Source organism: Salvelinus sp. IW2-2015, linkage group LG20 (genome assembly GCF_002910315.2).
Source record: "Salvelinus sp. IW2-2015 linkage group LG20, ASM291031v2, whole genome shotgun sequence".
In the NCBI taxonomy this organism is placed as follows: Eukaryota; Metazoa; Chordata; class Actinopteri; order Salmoniformes; family Salmonidae; genus Salvelinus; species Salvelinus sp. IW2-2015.
This window is the reverse complement of record NC_036860.1, coordinates 63,188,211-63,203,926: the sequence shown is the minus strand read 5'-3', so window position 1 is coordinate 63,203,926 and position 15,716 is coordinate 63,188,211. Positions and strand designations below refer to the sequence as shown.

At 41.0% G+C, this 15,716-nt stretch overlaps 1 protein-coding gene and 1 pseudogene across 1 annotated transcript; one reads left to right on the top strand and one right to left on the bottom strand.

Moving 5' to 3' along the window:
- Position 1: 1 nt before the first annotated feature.
- LOC111981005 (PR domain zinc finger protein 8-like) lies at positions 2-2,674 on the top strand (annotated as a pseudogene).
- Positions 2,675-2,765: 91 nt separating this feature from the next.
- LOC111981016 (ras-GEF domain-containing family member 1B-B-like) lies at positions 2,766-15,051 on the bottom strand. The gene is given in 13 exon segments (XM_024012129.2): positions 2,766-3,581; positions 3,705-3,901; positions 4,038-4,309; positions 4,443-4,545; positions 4,701-4,793; positions 5,135-5,209; positions 5,401-5,586; positions 5,589-5,618; positions 9,264-9,401; positions 9,827-9,949; positions 11,599-11,687; positions 11,690-11,795; positions 14,947-15,051. Coding segments are annotated over 12 exon segments (1,437 nt in total). The 5' UTR covers positions 11,790-11,795; positions 14,947-15,051; the 3' UTR covers positions 2,766-3,550.
- Between the last annotated feature and the right edge of the window lie 665 nt (positions 15,052-15,716).

Here is a 15,716-nt window from a genome sequence, read left to right as displayed (position 1 = left end):
AGATATCCGGACACTTGGAACCCTATCGCTCCCTCACCAGCGTTGGGGTGACAGCAGGTGACAAAATGTTTTGTTAAATTAACAATTTAGGTAACTATTTCAGTTCAACAACCAAACTTTATTGGAGCTTGATACGCAATTAATTATAGCCAGAACCACAGAAAGACGTGAATATTACMTTTAATTTCGTTACACACACTGAAACAAAAACATTGTTTCGTTTGAAAACTTCAATTCGACTGATTTGTATTTATTTGTATTGTTTTGGATTTAGAGTGGTTTACGCACGGTTTCTTTGGCGTTTGCCAAACTCATTTTAAAATGATTTATTCTCAATTGTTAGCCTAATGATATGAATTATATGTTTATCAGGAGACCCTGGAGGCAGATATTCTGTCGAAACTATTTTGGAACGCAGAGGCGAGAGCTCAGCAACGATGGATAACTGACATTTTTACGCGCGTCCGCATCTCCTACGACGTTCCCGAGAACGCCGTTTTTGGACCGTATGAGCTGAAACACACCTCCGTTTATGACTGCTCTCAAGTCTATGGACCGAAGAACGGCACCATACATTTTGAGGGTGAGAACACGTACCAAATCCGTGCGTCTTAAAAGAATGTGTTCCAAACCAATGGTTGGCAAGTTTCTCATGCCCGCATAATTGYTTGAAATGCATCGAACCTTTCACGTAGTAAAATGGTGTATTTTACTTGTTTTTGTATGACAAAGACCCGTTTCTATTTGGCTACACAGGTGGACGCCACAGCGCACTGGTGGTCCAATGTGGCTGCGGYTGGTCCAGTCAGCCTGGAGCGCTGAAGAACAGAACCTGGAGGACTATGTGAAGAACGGACACCTATTCTTTAGAGCCCTCAGGACGATCCAGAAGGAAGAGGAGCGGTTGGTGTGGTACGGGAAAGACCTGGCCAAGCTTCTTCTCCTAAACCCACTGCAGATACAAAGCAAAGGTATGTCTACATACTCTATGAATGTGTTATTACATAGTAATAAAATATGATGTATTACATTATAGATACACATTGTTCATATAAATGTTCATGATTTTAATACTGACTGCAATTATACATAAATAAGGACATCAAACTATATTTATTTATTCATTACATTTGTACAATTTAAACAGTATTGGCAAAGGTTTATGTCAAGCAATATTGGCAGAATAAAGTGATATTAATCCATATYCATCTCTATAACCAGGTACGGGTCCGCACACATGTGCCAACTGTAACCAAAGCTTTGAGACTGAGTTCCCCTTTCTGGAACATCAGAGCCCACAGAGACGACCAAACAGCCACAGCACCAAACCTGGTCAAGGCAACACTGACCATGTGAAACCTGACTCCCTTCCTGTTCCTGCCTTCAAACAGAGCCGTCCAGAAACAAGTCCACAGGATAGCAAACCTGCAACAGACTTCCATAACTTAGCCCGGGATATGGAGAATATTAAGACAGGGTCTTCCAGCACCAGGGACTCTGAGACTAGAGGTTCCCTCAAAGGGAAACACACAGAGGTAGAGGAGGACAGGTGTAGTGAGCCACAGCATCAAGTGATGAAGCAGGATCCACTGGAGACAGGATACTGTACTTTGACCATGAAAAGACAACCCAGCCCAGTCTCCTGTCACCTGTCCAGTAACATCAACAAGAACAACATCACCAAAGACAGAGCAACCCAACTACACTTACAACAAGGTTCTGGKCCTGAAGACCTCAGATCTTCATCCAGCCTAAGGAACCAGAGCATTCAGCCCAGTAGTGGCCTAGTAGAGCCTCAGAGAGACCCAAAGAAAACAAAGACAGAAACACTACGGTCTCCATCTCACTCAGAGGAGTTGTCTTCTTTCACTGACTCTGCTACTGTCACCTCTGCCTTCAGCCAGGTCTCTGTCTCTGAGAACAGGAGGAGTGCCTTCTCCCAGCCCCCACRCTCTGTTTCCTTTCCCCAGACTACYCCCCTGCTTGGGAGGGCTAAAACTTCAATCACTCCCTTTACTACAGATCTCCACCGACCGGTGCTGGTCCAGGGTGTTTTGAAACAGAAGCGCCCTCTATACAGCCCAGCAGCTCTCTGGACCAGGACCACAGGCAAATCCCCCCTCCAGGTCCAGATTTCCCTATCCCCGGTGCTCCTGTCCCCCTCCGTCTCACGGCTCTCGCCCCTCTGCCTGACGGCTCAGAACTGGTGTGCCAAATGCAACGCCTCCTTCCGCCTGACCTCAGACCTGGTGCAGCAATATGAGGTCCCACCACAAGAGGGCGGTGGACGCCACAGAGTCAGGGTATGGGGTGAAACAACAGCAGCGCAGGGCGAGAGGAGAGGCTCAAGTCTTGCATCTACAACGAGGTCTTCAGACAACGCCATCACCTTGCGGGACACTTGACCTCTCACACATGAGTTCAGTTCAATTAGTTCTTATCATTGGTAAGATCTTGATATTTTAATGTTTGATGTGTCATCATATTGATGAAGATACTAATTGGAGAACTAATAAAACACAAACTATTATGTTAATTATTATAATGTAAATTATCAATGCGATTACATTTTATAGTTACATTTTTTCTCTGAATTCTGTCAAATGTGTCATTTTTGAATGCCATATATTTTTCTATTCTTTTACATCAAATGCTTGTTTTCCACACAAATTACAATAGTTAAAGTGTTATGACTTGATTGTAAGGTCAGTTGCGAACACTAGATGGTGCCAGAGAGCTATTTACAGGGACAGAAAAAAACTCGCTTCAATTTTTCTATTTTATTTTGAAAGAAAAATATACCTATTATTTCATAAGAACTTCATGTAGAGTACCCTGATAAGTAACACATTGGGGGAGCAAACAATAAAATATACACGATACAAAACCAAATAGTAAAAAAAGATGAGAATACATAAAAATAAAATATTTATAAAAAGTAATATCTGTAAGGTAAACAAACACATATGATGATACAAAAACATTTAAAAACAGAGTTAACTATTCACAGGCTATTGGGTCATATTCGTATTCCTTTCACCAAAGATGAGATGAGAATATTTTTATGTTCAGCACAAATATTTAAGTAATTTATGACATATACAAATCACACAATTTACTAAGAACAAAAACGTAAAAGAAAAATAGATGACATTTTAAGAACACTGAGCAAGCCAACCAGCAACAAGCTCATGCCACTTCAGAAATACTACTTCAGAAAAGCTTAGAAAATCATCAGTAACCATTTCGACCCATTGGTATAAAAAATAACTGTCATACTGTGTGGGTAGACATGTTACAAATGAATCATCTGTAAAAGAACTGTAATACTGTGTGGGTAGACAAGTTACAAATGAATCATCTGTTAATGTACAGTGCGAGAGGCAAGATTTTCAGTTCTCCAGCCATAGAAGGAGGCATCCTTAATCTGAGTGCTTGAAAAGGGTTATTTTCCTCATCCTTTGTGAAAATCTTCATCTTCCAGACCCTGTCAACCGTGAGCCTCTTGTTGCGAAAGAGGATCGCTCAGTGTCCCAGTCATGACCGTCACTCACCGATGCTCTCTATGCAGTAGKGATGTCCTGAAACACAGGACACATAACACAATGGTATTATTTAAATAAACMCTGTGCCTTGTATGAGTGCAAAACCTTGAGTGAAGTTGACATTAAGTTAGTAAAGTGAGCTAAAGTAAAGTTACACACCTGAGAGACCTCCGACTGTCTTTTTCCAGGTGGTTCTCTGGACCTTCGGTCTCATAGGAGGCCAAGTGCAGCTCATCCTCGGTGAAGACAGGTGTAGTGACCAGGTATTGGAGGATCTTCCTGTCTCTCTCAAAGGGACACATCACCTGACGCCACACCAGGAACTCACTGACCTGCTTCGCCAGGTCCCACAGTTTCTATAGAGAAACAGGAAATKAACAATATTGACAACAATGCCCTTTTGCCCACTACTAAAAGCGTAGTAGAAGATGAGTATTGTCATTATCAATAACCCCAACAATAATGCATCCCGTACATTTCAGTAAGACTCACCTCAAAGTTGACATGACCGTTGGGTAGTCGGCTGGCACATCCCTCATTGAGGAAGTAGATGTCCTTGATGAGAAGGCTGAAGAATGGAATGACTATTTTCTCCTGGTTGCTGTGTGCTGTGATAGACCTCTGGGTGGCTCCTCGCAGGGCAGTACGGTAGTTGCTGAAGTTACTGGACGGGTCCATTTGGTGCTCCAGTATGTCAAATTTGTCTGTGTTGACTTTGCTCCAGGTCTTCTTCAGTCGGGACACAGGACTCATGTTCATTCCGGCTATGGGGAGAAGAGACCAGGGTTTGGAATTCCATTTCAATTCAGTGAATTCAGGAAGTAAACTGAAATTCCAATTCTAAGCATACTATTGCAGAATATAGAAATCCTTCTAGAGCCCTGTATTGTAACTTACTGATGATGGCCATGAGTGAGTTGAAGTTGCCGATGTTATAGCATTCTCTGGCCACGTCTATGAAGAACTCCAAGGCCCGGGCTCTATGCTTCTTCTTTACAGGCTGGAAGGAAGAAAAACACAAAACCATGGGAACAGAGTCAGAAAGAAAGGATGACAGAAAGAGAATGGTTGTGGGGAGAGAGACAGAGATAGAGCTAAAGAGCGRGAGCAAGAGAGAGAGACAGAAAGTAAGTAAGAAAGACAGAGAGCACTCACCATGCAAATTTCAGTAGCCACCAGGTAGCTGAGTCTGTTAAACCAAGCTACATAGGCCTCCAGGTTAGTAGTCTTGCGTTTTCGGAAGAAACTCTGAGGGGGAAAGAAAGTTCATGGTTACTTTTCAACTTATTATCTAGCTGAATTACAACATTGAACTGCTGTTGGAGCAATCCAGTGAATTCTGTTTATTTTCTTGTAAAATGAATGTGGTCTAGAGTTGTTTCTCTCAGTCAGTTCTTGGCTACTTGTTGTGATGTACTCTGTTGATGATTGTTAACAGGCTAACACAATGATAGTCAGCCACAACCCATTCAATAACCTCCCCCTAATGACTGACATATGGTCTCTTATGTAACCAGTGGAAGGTAGTGGACAATGTTATGTACACGGTAGTGGACAATGTTATGAACACGGTAGTGGACCAGGCCTACTTTATGGTTGTCCAGGGGATCCTTCACACCAAAGGCTTGGATGAACTCCTCTGGTCCAATAAAACTCAGTCTGTCCTGGAATTGGAAAAATCATAAGGTATAAACTCAATATTCTTACATTCACTTTACTTGATGGATCAAGTTTATGTATAAGAGAAACTTTAAGTTAACAATAACTTCTAATTCAAACAGAAATGCCATTCAGCTTCAACTTCTCTGAACACCACATGTCTAGAAGGTACATATACAATATAATCTCTCCTCACCAGTTCAATGTGTGTGAGCTGCTGGGCTAGTATAAAGGCATCATCACAGACACTGAGGACATCATTCCGCTGTCCGTTCTGCTGCTTGGCCTTCAGAGCGGTGGGTCTCTCTGCTGCGGAGGCGTTGAGCGTGGCGATCGCCTCCTCATACTGACCCAGAGCCGCCAATCTCCGGATCAACCGCTGACTGTCATCTGCTGCATGGCCCGCCATGAGTACTGATATAAAACAACATCAAATGAGTACTGGTATAAAACAACATCAAGAGAGATGTGAGTATTGATATAAAACAACATCAAATGAGTACTGATATAAAACAACATCAAATGAGTACTGATATAAAACAACATCAAGAGAAGATGTGAGTACTGATATAAACAACATCAAATGAGTACTGATATAAAACAACATCAAATGAGTACTGGTATAAAACAACATCAAGAGAGATGTGAGTACTGATATAAAACAACACAAATGAGTACTGATATAAAACAACATCAAGAGAGATTTGAGTATTGATATAAAACAACAACAATGAGTACTGTATAAAACAACATCAAATGAGTACTTATATAAAACAACATCAAATAAGTACTGATATAAGAACAACATCAAATGAGTACTGATAATAAACAACATCAAGAGAGATATGAATACTGATATAAAACAACATCAAGAGAGATGTGTACTGATATAAAACAACATCAAATGAGTACTGATATAAAACAACATCAAGAGAGATATTGAGTACTGATATAAAACAACAACAAATGAGTACTGAATAAAACAAACACAAATGAGTACTGATATAAACAACATCAAATGAGTACTGATATAAAACAACATCAAAGAGAGATATGAAGTACTAGATAAAACAACATCAAGAGATATGAGTACTGATATAAAACAACATCAAGAGATATGAGTACTGATATAAAAAACAACACAGAGAGATATGAGTACTGATATAAAACAACATCAAGAGATATGAGTACTGATATAAAACAACATCAAGAGATATGAGTACTGATATAAACAAACATCAAGAGATATGAGTACTGATATAAAACAACAACAAGAGAGATATGAGTACTGATATAAAACAACATCAAAGATATGAGTACTGGATATAAAACAACACCAAATGAGTTCGATATAAAACAACATCAAATGAGTACTGATATAAAACAACATCAAGAGATATGTACTGATATAAAACAACATCAAAGAGTACTGATATAAAACAACATCAAGAGTATGAGTACTGATATAAAAACAAACATAGAGAGAGAAATCAAATCAAATGAAATAGTTACAGTCACATGCGCCGAATACAACTGTTGTAGACCTTACAGTGAAATGCTTACTTACGAGCCCCTAACCAACAATGCAGTTTCAATAAAATATGGATAAGAATAAGAGATAAAAGTAACAAGTAATTAAAGAGCAGCAGTAAAAAAATAACAATATATACAGGGGGGTGCCGGTACAGAGTCAATGTGCGGGGGCACCAGTTAGTTGAGGTAGTATGTACATGTAGGTAGAGTTAATCTACCTACACTCAGTGGCCAGCTTATTAGTTACACCCCCCAGATCGTGAAAATGGTTTGCTCCTACAGACAGTAAGTCACATGGCCGTGACTTGCTATATAAAGCAGGCAGACAGGCATCAAGGCATTCAGTTACTGTTCGATTGAATGTTAAAATGGGCAAAACGACTGACCTAAGCGGCTTTGAGGTTCTAGTAATTTAGAAACAGCCGGCTTCCTGGGCTTTTCACACACAAAAGTGTCTAGGGTTTACCGAGAATGGTGCAACAAACAAAAAACATCCAGTCAGTGGCAGTCCTGTCGGCGAAAACAGCTCGTTGATGAGAAGTCTAAAGAGAATGGCAAGAATCGTGCAAGTTAACAGGCCTGCCACAAACAGGCAAATAACGGGCAGTACAACAGTGATGTGTAGAACAACATCTCAGAACACACAACTCGTCGGTCCTTATCACAGATGGGATATTTCAGCAGACGACCACCCCGGGTTCCACTCCTATCAGCTAAAAACAAGAAGAAGCTGCTCCAGTTGGCACGCGATCAACAACACTGGACAAYTGAGGAGTGGAAAAACATAGCCTGGTCCAATGAATCCCGGTGCTAATCGCAGAGTCAGGATTTGGCGTAAGCAGCATGAATCCATGGCCCCATCCTGCCTGGTATCAAYGGTACAGGCTGGTGATGGTGGTGTAATGGTGTGGGGAATGTTTTCCGGGCACACGTTACGGCCCTTGATACCAATTGAGCAACGTTTGAACGCCACCCCTTATAGAATCCATGCCCCAAATAATTCAGGCTGTTTTGGAGGCAAAGGGGGGTCTGACCCAGTACTAGATGGGTGTACCTAATAAACTGCCCATTGAGAATGTACTGTATACACATACTGATATAATAACGTAAAGAGGAGCTCAATTTATGTACTGAACACAACRGAAAGAGAATATGAAATTTAATATATGTACCGTATATTTCTACATAGTCTAGTTCAGCACAAACAACAGGAAGGAAAAGCAATATCTATAGATATATCATATACTTACAGATGTAAGATCTTAATTTGATTACCCTGTTGCAGGAGAAATTTCCTGCAATGCAGGACATTTAAAACTTGTAGTGTATTTGAGGTTTAAAAAGGCTTCTGAAGTTTGTAATTTCCACTTTGAAATTTCAGACTTGATTTTCCCTGGTGAAAAATGTATCAACCCCTACAAAAATGTCCATTAATTATCCACATAATAATTAACATTTCCTGTTGTTGCAGGATTATTTTCCTGCTGTAGCAAACAGGCTCCAATTACGATCCTACATCAGTACATCAATGTATACTTGTATAGCCACAAGAGAGAGAAATCAATATCCAGGTATATCTTTATTTGTGCTGATATAATGACGAGGGCACTGAGTTCATTATCTGGCTCTGGAATTTGTGAACTTGTTATGGGTGTGTATTCTCACCTCCTATGCTACAAATGTAGGATCTTAATTTGATCACTCTTTTGTTGCTGACAATTTTCCTGCATAGCAGGAAATTAAACTTGTAGTCTATTCAAGGTTTAAAAAGGCTTCTAAAGTTTGTAATTTCCACTTAATATCAGACTTGACTTACCCTAACGAAAAATGTATAAAAAAAAATAAAAAATCCATTAAAAATCCACATAATAATTCACATTTCCTGTTGCTGCAGGATAATTTTCCTGCTGTAGCAAACGGGCTCAAATTAAGATCTGACATCTGTATCTATACTGATATAACACATGGAACCCATGGAACACACAGAACACATATAATGACATACAGTAACACATGAGTGACACATACAGTACCAGTCAAAAGTTTGGACACACCTACTCATTCAAGGGTTTTTCTTTATTTTTACTATTTTCTACATTGTAGAATAATAGTGAAGACATCAAAACTATGAAATAACACATATGGAATCATGTAGTAACCAAAAAAGTATTAAACAAATCAAMATATATTTTATATTTGAGGTTCTTCAAAGTAGCCACCCTTTGCCTTGATGATAGCTTTGCACACTCTTTGCATTCTCTCAACCAGCTTCATGAGGTAGTCACCTGGAATGCTTTTCAATTAATKATTAACTAATTTGTGGAATTTCTTTCCTTCTTAATGCTTTTGAGCATTAAGGTAGGGGTGGTATACAGGGGTGGTTTATAGAAGATAGCCCTATTTGGTAAAATAATTTGTGATAAATAAGGTGTCTGATGTCAAACTCAACTGTAACTGGTCAAATTAGATGTCTGATGTCACATCTCTAATGAGTCAGTCAGTTAAAGGTTATGTCAGGGTGCTGACCTCATCTCCTCTGGCCAGATGATGGCTCATCTCTTTCAGGCAGAGCATCATCCTCTCATCTCTGAAGTCATAGGGAAACGTCTCTGTCCACTCAGTCAGCAGCTGCACGATCTTTGGAGCAACGTCCCGTATTCTGATCTGAGGACAACAAGGAGAAAGACATGCTAGTGTGAGACCGACTGTAAGGAGGTGGTGTCCACTCCTGGTTGTTAAGAACAACTCTGTGTGTGTGTGTGTGTCTGCGCTGTGTGTTTGTGTGTGCGCTCCTGCAGGGTTGTGTCTGTGTGTTTGTCTGTGTAAGCATGCGTGTGTGTGTCTCCGCTGTGTGTTTGTGTGTGCGTTCCTGCAGGGTTGTGTCTGTGTGTTTGTCTGTGTAAGCATGCGTGTGTGTGTCTGCGCTGTGTGTTTGTCTGTGTAAGCATGCGTGTGTGTGTCTGCGCTGTGTGTTTGTCTGTGTAAGCATGCGTGTGTGTGTCTGCGCTGTGTGTTTGTGTGTGCGTTCCTGCAGGGTTGTGTCTGTGTGTTTGTCTGTGTAAGCATGCGTGTGTGTGTCTGTTAGCTACCTTATCAAGCAGCAGGTCTCCAGATCGATGCTGCTCCACACACAGGTGACAAAGCCGAGACATGAGCTCGTAGGGGTGGAGGAAGAGACGGGAACTCAGCAGGAAGGTGAAGACATACGACCTCTGAATGGAGAACAAGAAAAAGAAATCATCAAAACAACTCATGTTGTCATCAACCCAGTATCAACAGCATAAACCAGCCATTAACAGCCAGATAACCCAGCATTAACCAGCAATGCAACCGTTATCCACCCAGTAATCAACCCAGTATCAACCCAGTATCACCCAAAGTACATCACCCAGTATGCACCCAGCCTCAACCCAGTATCAACCCAGCGATAAACCCAGTATAACCCAGTATCAACCCAGCATAACCAGTATCAACGCCAGCATAAAGTCATCAACCCAGTCTCAACCAGTATGAAACCATGACCAGTAATCACCCAGCATCACCCGCTATAAAACCAGTAATCAACCCAGTATCAACCCGCATCACCCCAGCATAAACCCAGTATCAAACCGCAGCATTAAACCAGTATCAACAGCATAAACCCAGTATCACCCAGTATCAACCAGTAATCACCCAGTATCAACCCCAGTCATCAACATCACCAGCATAACGTACAACCGAAACAGTATCACCCAGCATCAACCCAGATCAACCCAGATAACCCAGGATCAACCCAGCATCAACCGTATCACCCAGCATCACCCCAGCATCACCCAGATACAACCAGCATAAACCCAGTATCAGTATCCCCAGCATAACCCAGTATCAACCGCAAAGCATCAACACCAGTATCCGCAACCCAGTATCAACCCAGCATAAACCCAGTAATCAACCCAGCATAAACCCAGCTATAACCCAGATCAACCAGATCAACCCTATCAACCCAGCAATAACCCAGCATCTCAACCCAGCATCAACCCAGTATAACCAGTAAAACCAGTATCAACCCAAGTATACCCAGCATCAACCCAGCATAAACCCAGTATCAACCCAGCATAAACCAGTATCAACCCAGCATAAACCCAGTATCAACCAGCCGCATGATAACCCAGCTATCAACCCAGCATAAAGCCAGTATCAACCCAGCATCAAACCCAGTATCAACCCAGCATAAACCCAGTATCAACCAGATAAAACCCAGCATCAACCCATATCAACCCAGATCAACCAGCATAAACCCAGTATCAACCCAGCATCATCACCCAGTACAACCCAGCATAAACCCAGTATCAACCCAGCATAAACCCAGATCAACCCATACAACCCATGCATAAGCCAGCATAAACCAGTATCAACCCAGCATAAACCCAGTATCACAACCCAGCATCAACCCAGCATAAAGCCAGTATCAACCCAGCATAAAGCCAGTATCAACCCAGCACATACTGACACATTCCCTGCTATTCAGTTGTGAAATCAGCTAATAATATACTGTACATAGTCTACCATTTGTTCTTGAAGGATAGAACTTATGAATGCTTTATGGACTTCGTTAGTACACCAAACAAAACATAGCTGTATTCTATTTGGCATAACAACAAGTTTGTAAAAGTCCATTATTTATGTTTTTGTTGTTGTCATTAGAGTCCCCTGAGAGATCGTATTGGACGCAGAGATAACAGCACTACCATCATGTTCTTGAAGAATGGAACTTCTAATGCATTGAGCCTGTTTTTACCCTATCATAACCCAAATATGTTTGTATGATTCCATTGTTCATGTTTTATGTTGTTGTTGTTCTTGGACCAGAGATAGCACTCACGTCAGGGTAGTAGTCCACTGTGGGAACTAAATGTTGTATTAGGGCCTCCAGGGAGCCAGAAACAAGACTGTTGTCATGGTAGCACATGTCCCGTAGCTCACTTTCATGGGCTGGTGGTATTTGTGGAGATGAATGTTGTTGTTATAAGTGCTGGTACTGAACTTGCCAGCATACGGTGTCGTGGGAGGCATGTTGACCTGTTGAAGAGATGTGAAAATATAAAACAATGTTCAATCTTTGTTTTTCTTCTCTTAAACTCCTAACTGATCACTTTATTTTTCATGTTTCAATTCAGTATTATTTCCCTAAGAAAGATATTGTGTGTGTGTGCGTGCTTGCGTGTGTGTGTGTGTGTGGTGTGTGTGTGTGTGTGCGTGCTTGCGTGTGTGGTGTGTGTGTGTGTGTGTGTGGTGCGTGCGTGCTTGTGGTGTGTGTGTGTGTGTGTGTGTGTGTGTGTGTGTGTGTGTGTGTGTGTGTGTGTGTGTGTGTGTGCGTGCTTGCGTGTGGTGTGTGTGCGTGCTGTGTGTGTGTGTGTGCGTGCGTGCTTGCGTGTGTGTGTGTGTGTGTGTGTGTGTGTGTGTGTGTGTGTGTGTGTGTGTGTGTGTGTGTGTGTGTGGTGTGTGTGTGTGTGGTGTGTGTGTGTGTGGTGGTGTTGGTGTGTGTGGTGTGTGTGTGTGTGTGTGTGTGTGTGTGGTGCTTGGTGTGTGTGTGTGTGTGTGTGTGTGTGTGTGTGTGTGTGTGCGTGCTTGCGTGTGTGTGTGTGTGTGTGTGTGTGTGGTGTGTGTGTGTGTGGTGTGCGTGCGTTAGCGTGTGTAAGAGAGAGAGAAAAGCTGAACTGTAACAACTTCTGTAATAAGTACTAGCAGTGTGTGTGAAGTTACTATAATGTTACCCTATTACTGTATGTCGACACCATGCTGGTATAAGCCTGACTGTGTCACTGTCTCATATCCCTTCTACTGCTTAGTCTACACCATGCTGGTATAAGCCTATTTATGCCACTGTCTCATTCAACCGACATCCTGGCACATTCTAACCCTGATCTCATTCTCCCTGCTGGCTTCCTTAACACTGTTAAGAGATTAAAGGTGCTTTCTTCTTTACTCTGTTCAAACAGGGCTAAAGGAGCCTACGCGAACAGAGCCACGGAGCGTTGTATACAGTCCATTCTAATATTTGAGCCRCACTAAAGTACGTAGAACGACGTAGAAAACGACGCTCCGGCGCTGCGTTTGCGTAGTTTGCAACGTGGCCTTTAAGGCGACCTGCTACAACAGGAGCTGACCATCTGAAACACAAGAGCTATTCAACCAATCACCACCCAGCATTACTACTACAGGGACCCCCCACACAGTAAAGATTAGATCTACGCTGTAACTGGAAAACAGTAAATGATATGGTATTATCAACAATTTTGTATCATACTGTAAATTATGATGCATTGTGGGAAAATGTTGTGGACGGGGAAATAATTGCTGTATTTTGAATGGTACTGTAATTCCACACCACACAATACAACACAATACAGTGACTATTAGTGGGTGCATGGTATTGTTGTTTCTGGCTCATTGACATATTTTGAGGTGTGCCTTGTAAAAGGCTATATTTGTTGCACCAGTGAGTGAAAATGCTGTACCAATTTAAAGCATATGTGGTTATAGTGCCCCATCAATTTGTATAGGGGACAGATTGGAATGGCAGCAAGTCTTAAACAGTATTGGTTGAGCATTTTCCCATGTCCTTTTGGTCTATTTTGCCCTGTAGTCGCTGCAGTTTGGAAGCCGTTCTTAAGGCCTCTAGAAGTGCAAGTGATCTAAAACACCAAATATTAAATAATATAATGTTATGTGTAAAAACACTTTACCTAGGAGCCAACCTGCTTGCACCAATCCCTTGTATTGACAGTAAATTACTGTGAAATGCAAACCCCTCCCCTCAATGAATTTCATTCATCCATTCCGATTACGGTAGCATTTACTTTTTTTTACCATATAATACAGTCAATTTTACGGTATTGTACTTGTGTCATTACGTAGCACTTGCTTTGATACCGTCTTTATATTAAAGTAGGAGTACTGTAATATGAAATATAGAATTTTACTTGCTCCCGAGCTGCCTGTAAGCTACTATCAAATTCACAGTAACCCCTTTACAGTGTACTAGATAGACCTACTACATTTGAATGAAAGTGACATTCTCTGACTGATGCAACAGGCTTACACTAAACTAGCCTGGCTGGGGTTGACTGGGTTTAAAGGTTTATGTGGAAACAGATAAGAACTCAATCTATCTGATAAAGGAGACAATAAAATAACAGTCAGAAAATAAGACTGATATACAGTACATTATACTGTATCCATCTTGGATATAACGTCCAATAAGATGGATACTGTTTATAAAATGGAGGGAATAAAATATCTCATTCCCACATGTCTCACCTTGTTTTGCCTGTTCCCTAGTCTAGAAAAAGATAAGAACTCAAATCTGATAGAGAAGCAAATGTAGAGTAATAAAATAAGATAGATATACTATATCCCTCTTGGACATAGTATCTAATAAGATGGATATTGTTTTTAAGAAATCTCATGTCCCACCCAGTTATGTTTATTCTCAGCCCAGTATCCAGCTAACTGTAGCAAGCTAACTAACCAATGTACTGTACTGTAGCACAGACAGGATAATCACAACCCACCCAGCCCACTCCCCGGGTACTGTTAATTACTCTTGACTCGCGCGGTCTTATTATGTGGAAAGMAGTCTTCCATAGAACCCTCCTCCTGGGCTGAACCACACTCAGCCACAACACTAGTGAGTAACGTAGGCTAATGCATGCCAGGCAAGTAATTACACAGGCAGGCATTATGCTGCAGACTAAAGCAAAACAATAACACAATTGAAGTACAAAACAACTGAAATTAGCTGTAATTATATCATATATAAGTGACTGGGATTTGTAAGTGATTTTGCAAAGCATTTTTGTTTGTAAAAGTCAACATCTGCCATCATAAGCCGTTTTTGCCTTCACTCAAAGTGCAACCTTCAAACCCATTGAAAGCACTGTAATTAGAAATCTATTGGGAATGCATAGCATAGCCTAACACTTTTGTCTGGAAAGTTCCCAGCATGTTTCCTTGTTACAAATAATAAGACTTTCATTGTGGACATATTGTGATCAACTTACCCCGACTAGAAAAAACTAACAATTGTAACAATATAAAAAGGATGTAGACTATGTGTATCAAATACAGCTATTCCAAGTCTTTGCAAAATAATATCATAYGTAAGAAATTAATCTTCAAAGATATTCCACGGAAATATGTGCACAAAAAGCATACGAATACTACCGACCAGTGTTTTCRGAGCGTGAAATTCCTATTCGTATGGTCCATCCATTGTGTCCATGCAGTCCTTCGAATCACAAGTCATTTGAAACYGTGACCACGACCAGCCGTATTCAAATGCCTTACAGAAAGCGGTGAAACAGCCTATAATAGGTTTAGAGGCGGATCGTTCTGCATGGCAGTAARCCAATCACAGTGAAGAATCAGAAAAATCGAAACGTTAGCGCACTCTCATTGGTCAGTTTGCCAGCCATCGATTCTCTTTGAACGACATAGGACCATAATGTTACATATACTGTTTTGTGAGAATTAAAAAGTGAAAAGGACATTTGCTAGAGAGATAGAGGGAGTGTGTGAAGGCATATGGCATGGCAAGGTTTTTTGCGCTATCCAACAGCTTTGGTACACCATATGGAGTGTAAAATACAGTACCAGTGAAAAGTTTGGACACACCTACTCATTCAAATGTTTTTCTTTATTTTTACTCTTTTCTACAAAATATAATAATAGTGAATACATSAACACTATGAAATAACACATATGGAATCATGTAGTAACCAAAACAAATCAAAATATATTTGAGATTCTTCAAAGTAGATTAGTCAATACAGAAAATTTCAAGAACTTTGAAAGTTTCTCCAAGTGCAGTCGCAAAAACCATCAAGCGCTATGATRAAACTGGCTCTCAYGAGGACYGCCACAGGAAAGGAAGACCCAGATTTACCTCTACTGCAGAGGATAAGTTCATTAGAGTTACCAGCCTCAGAAATTGCAGCC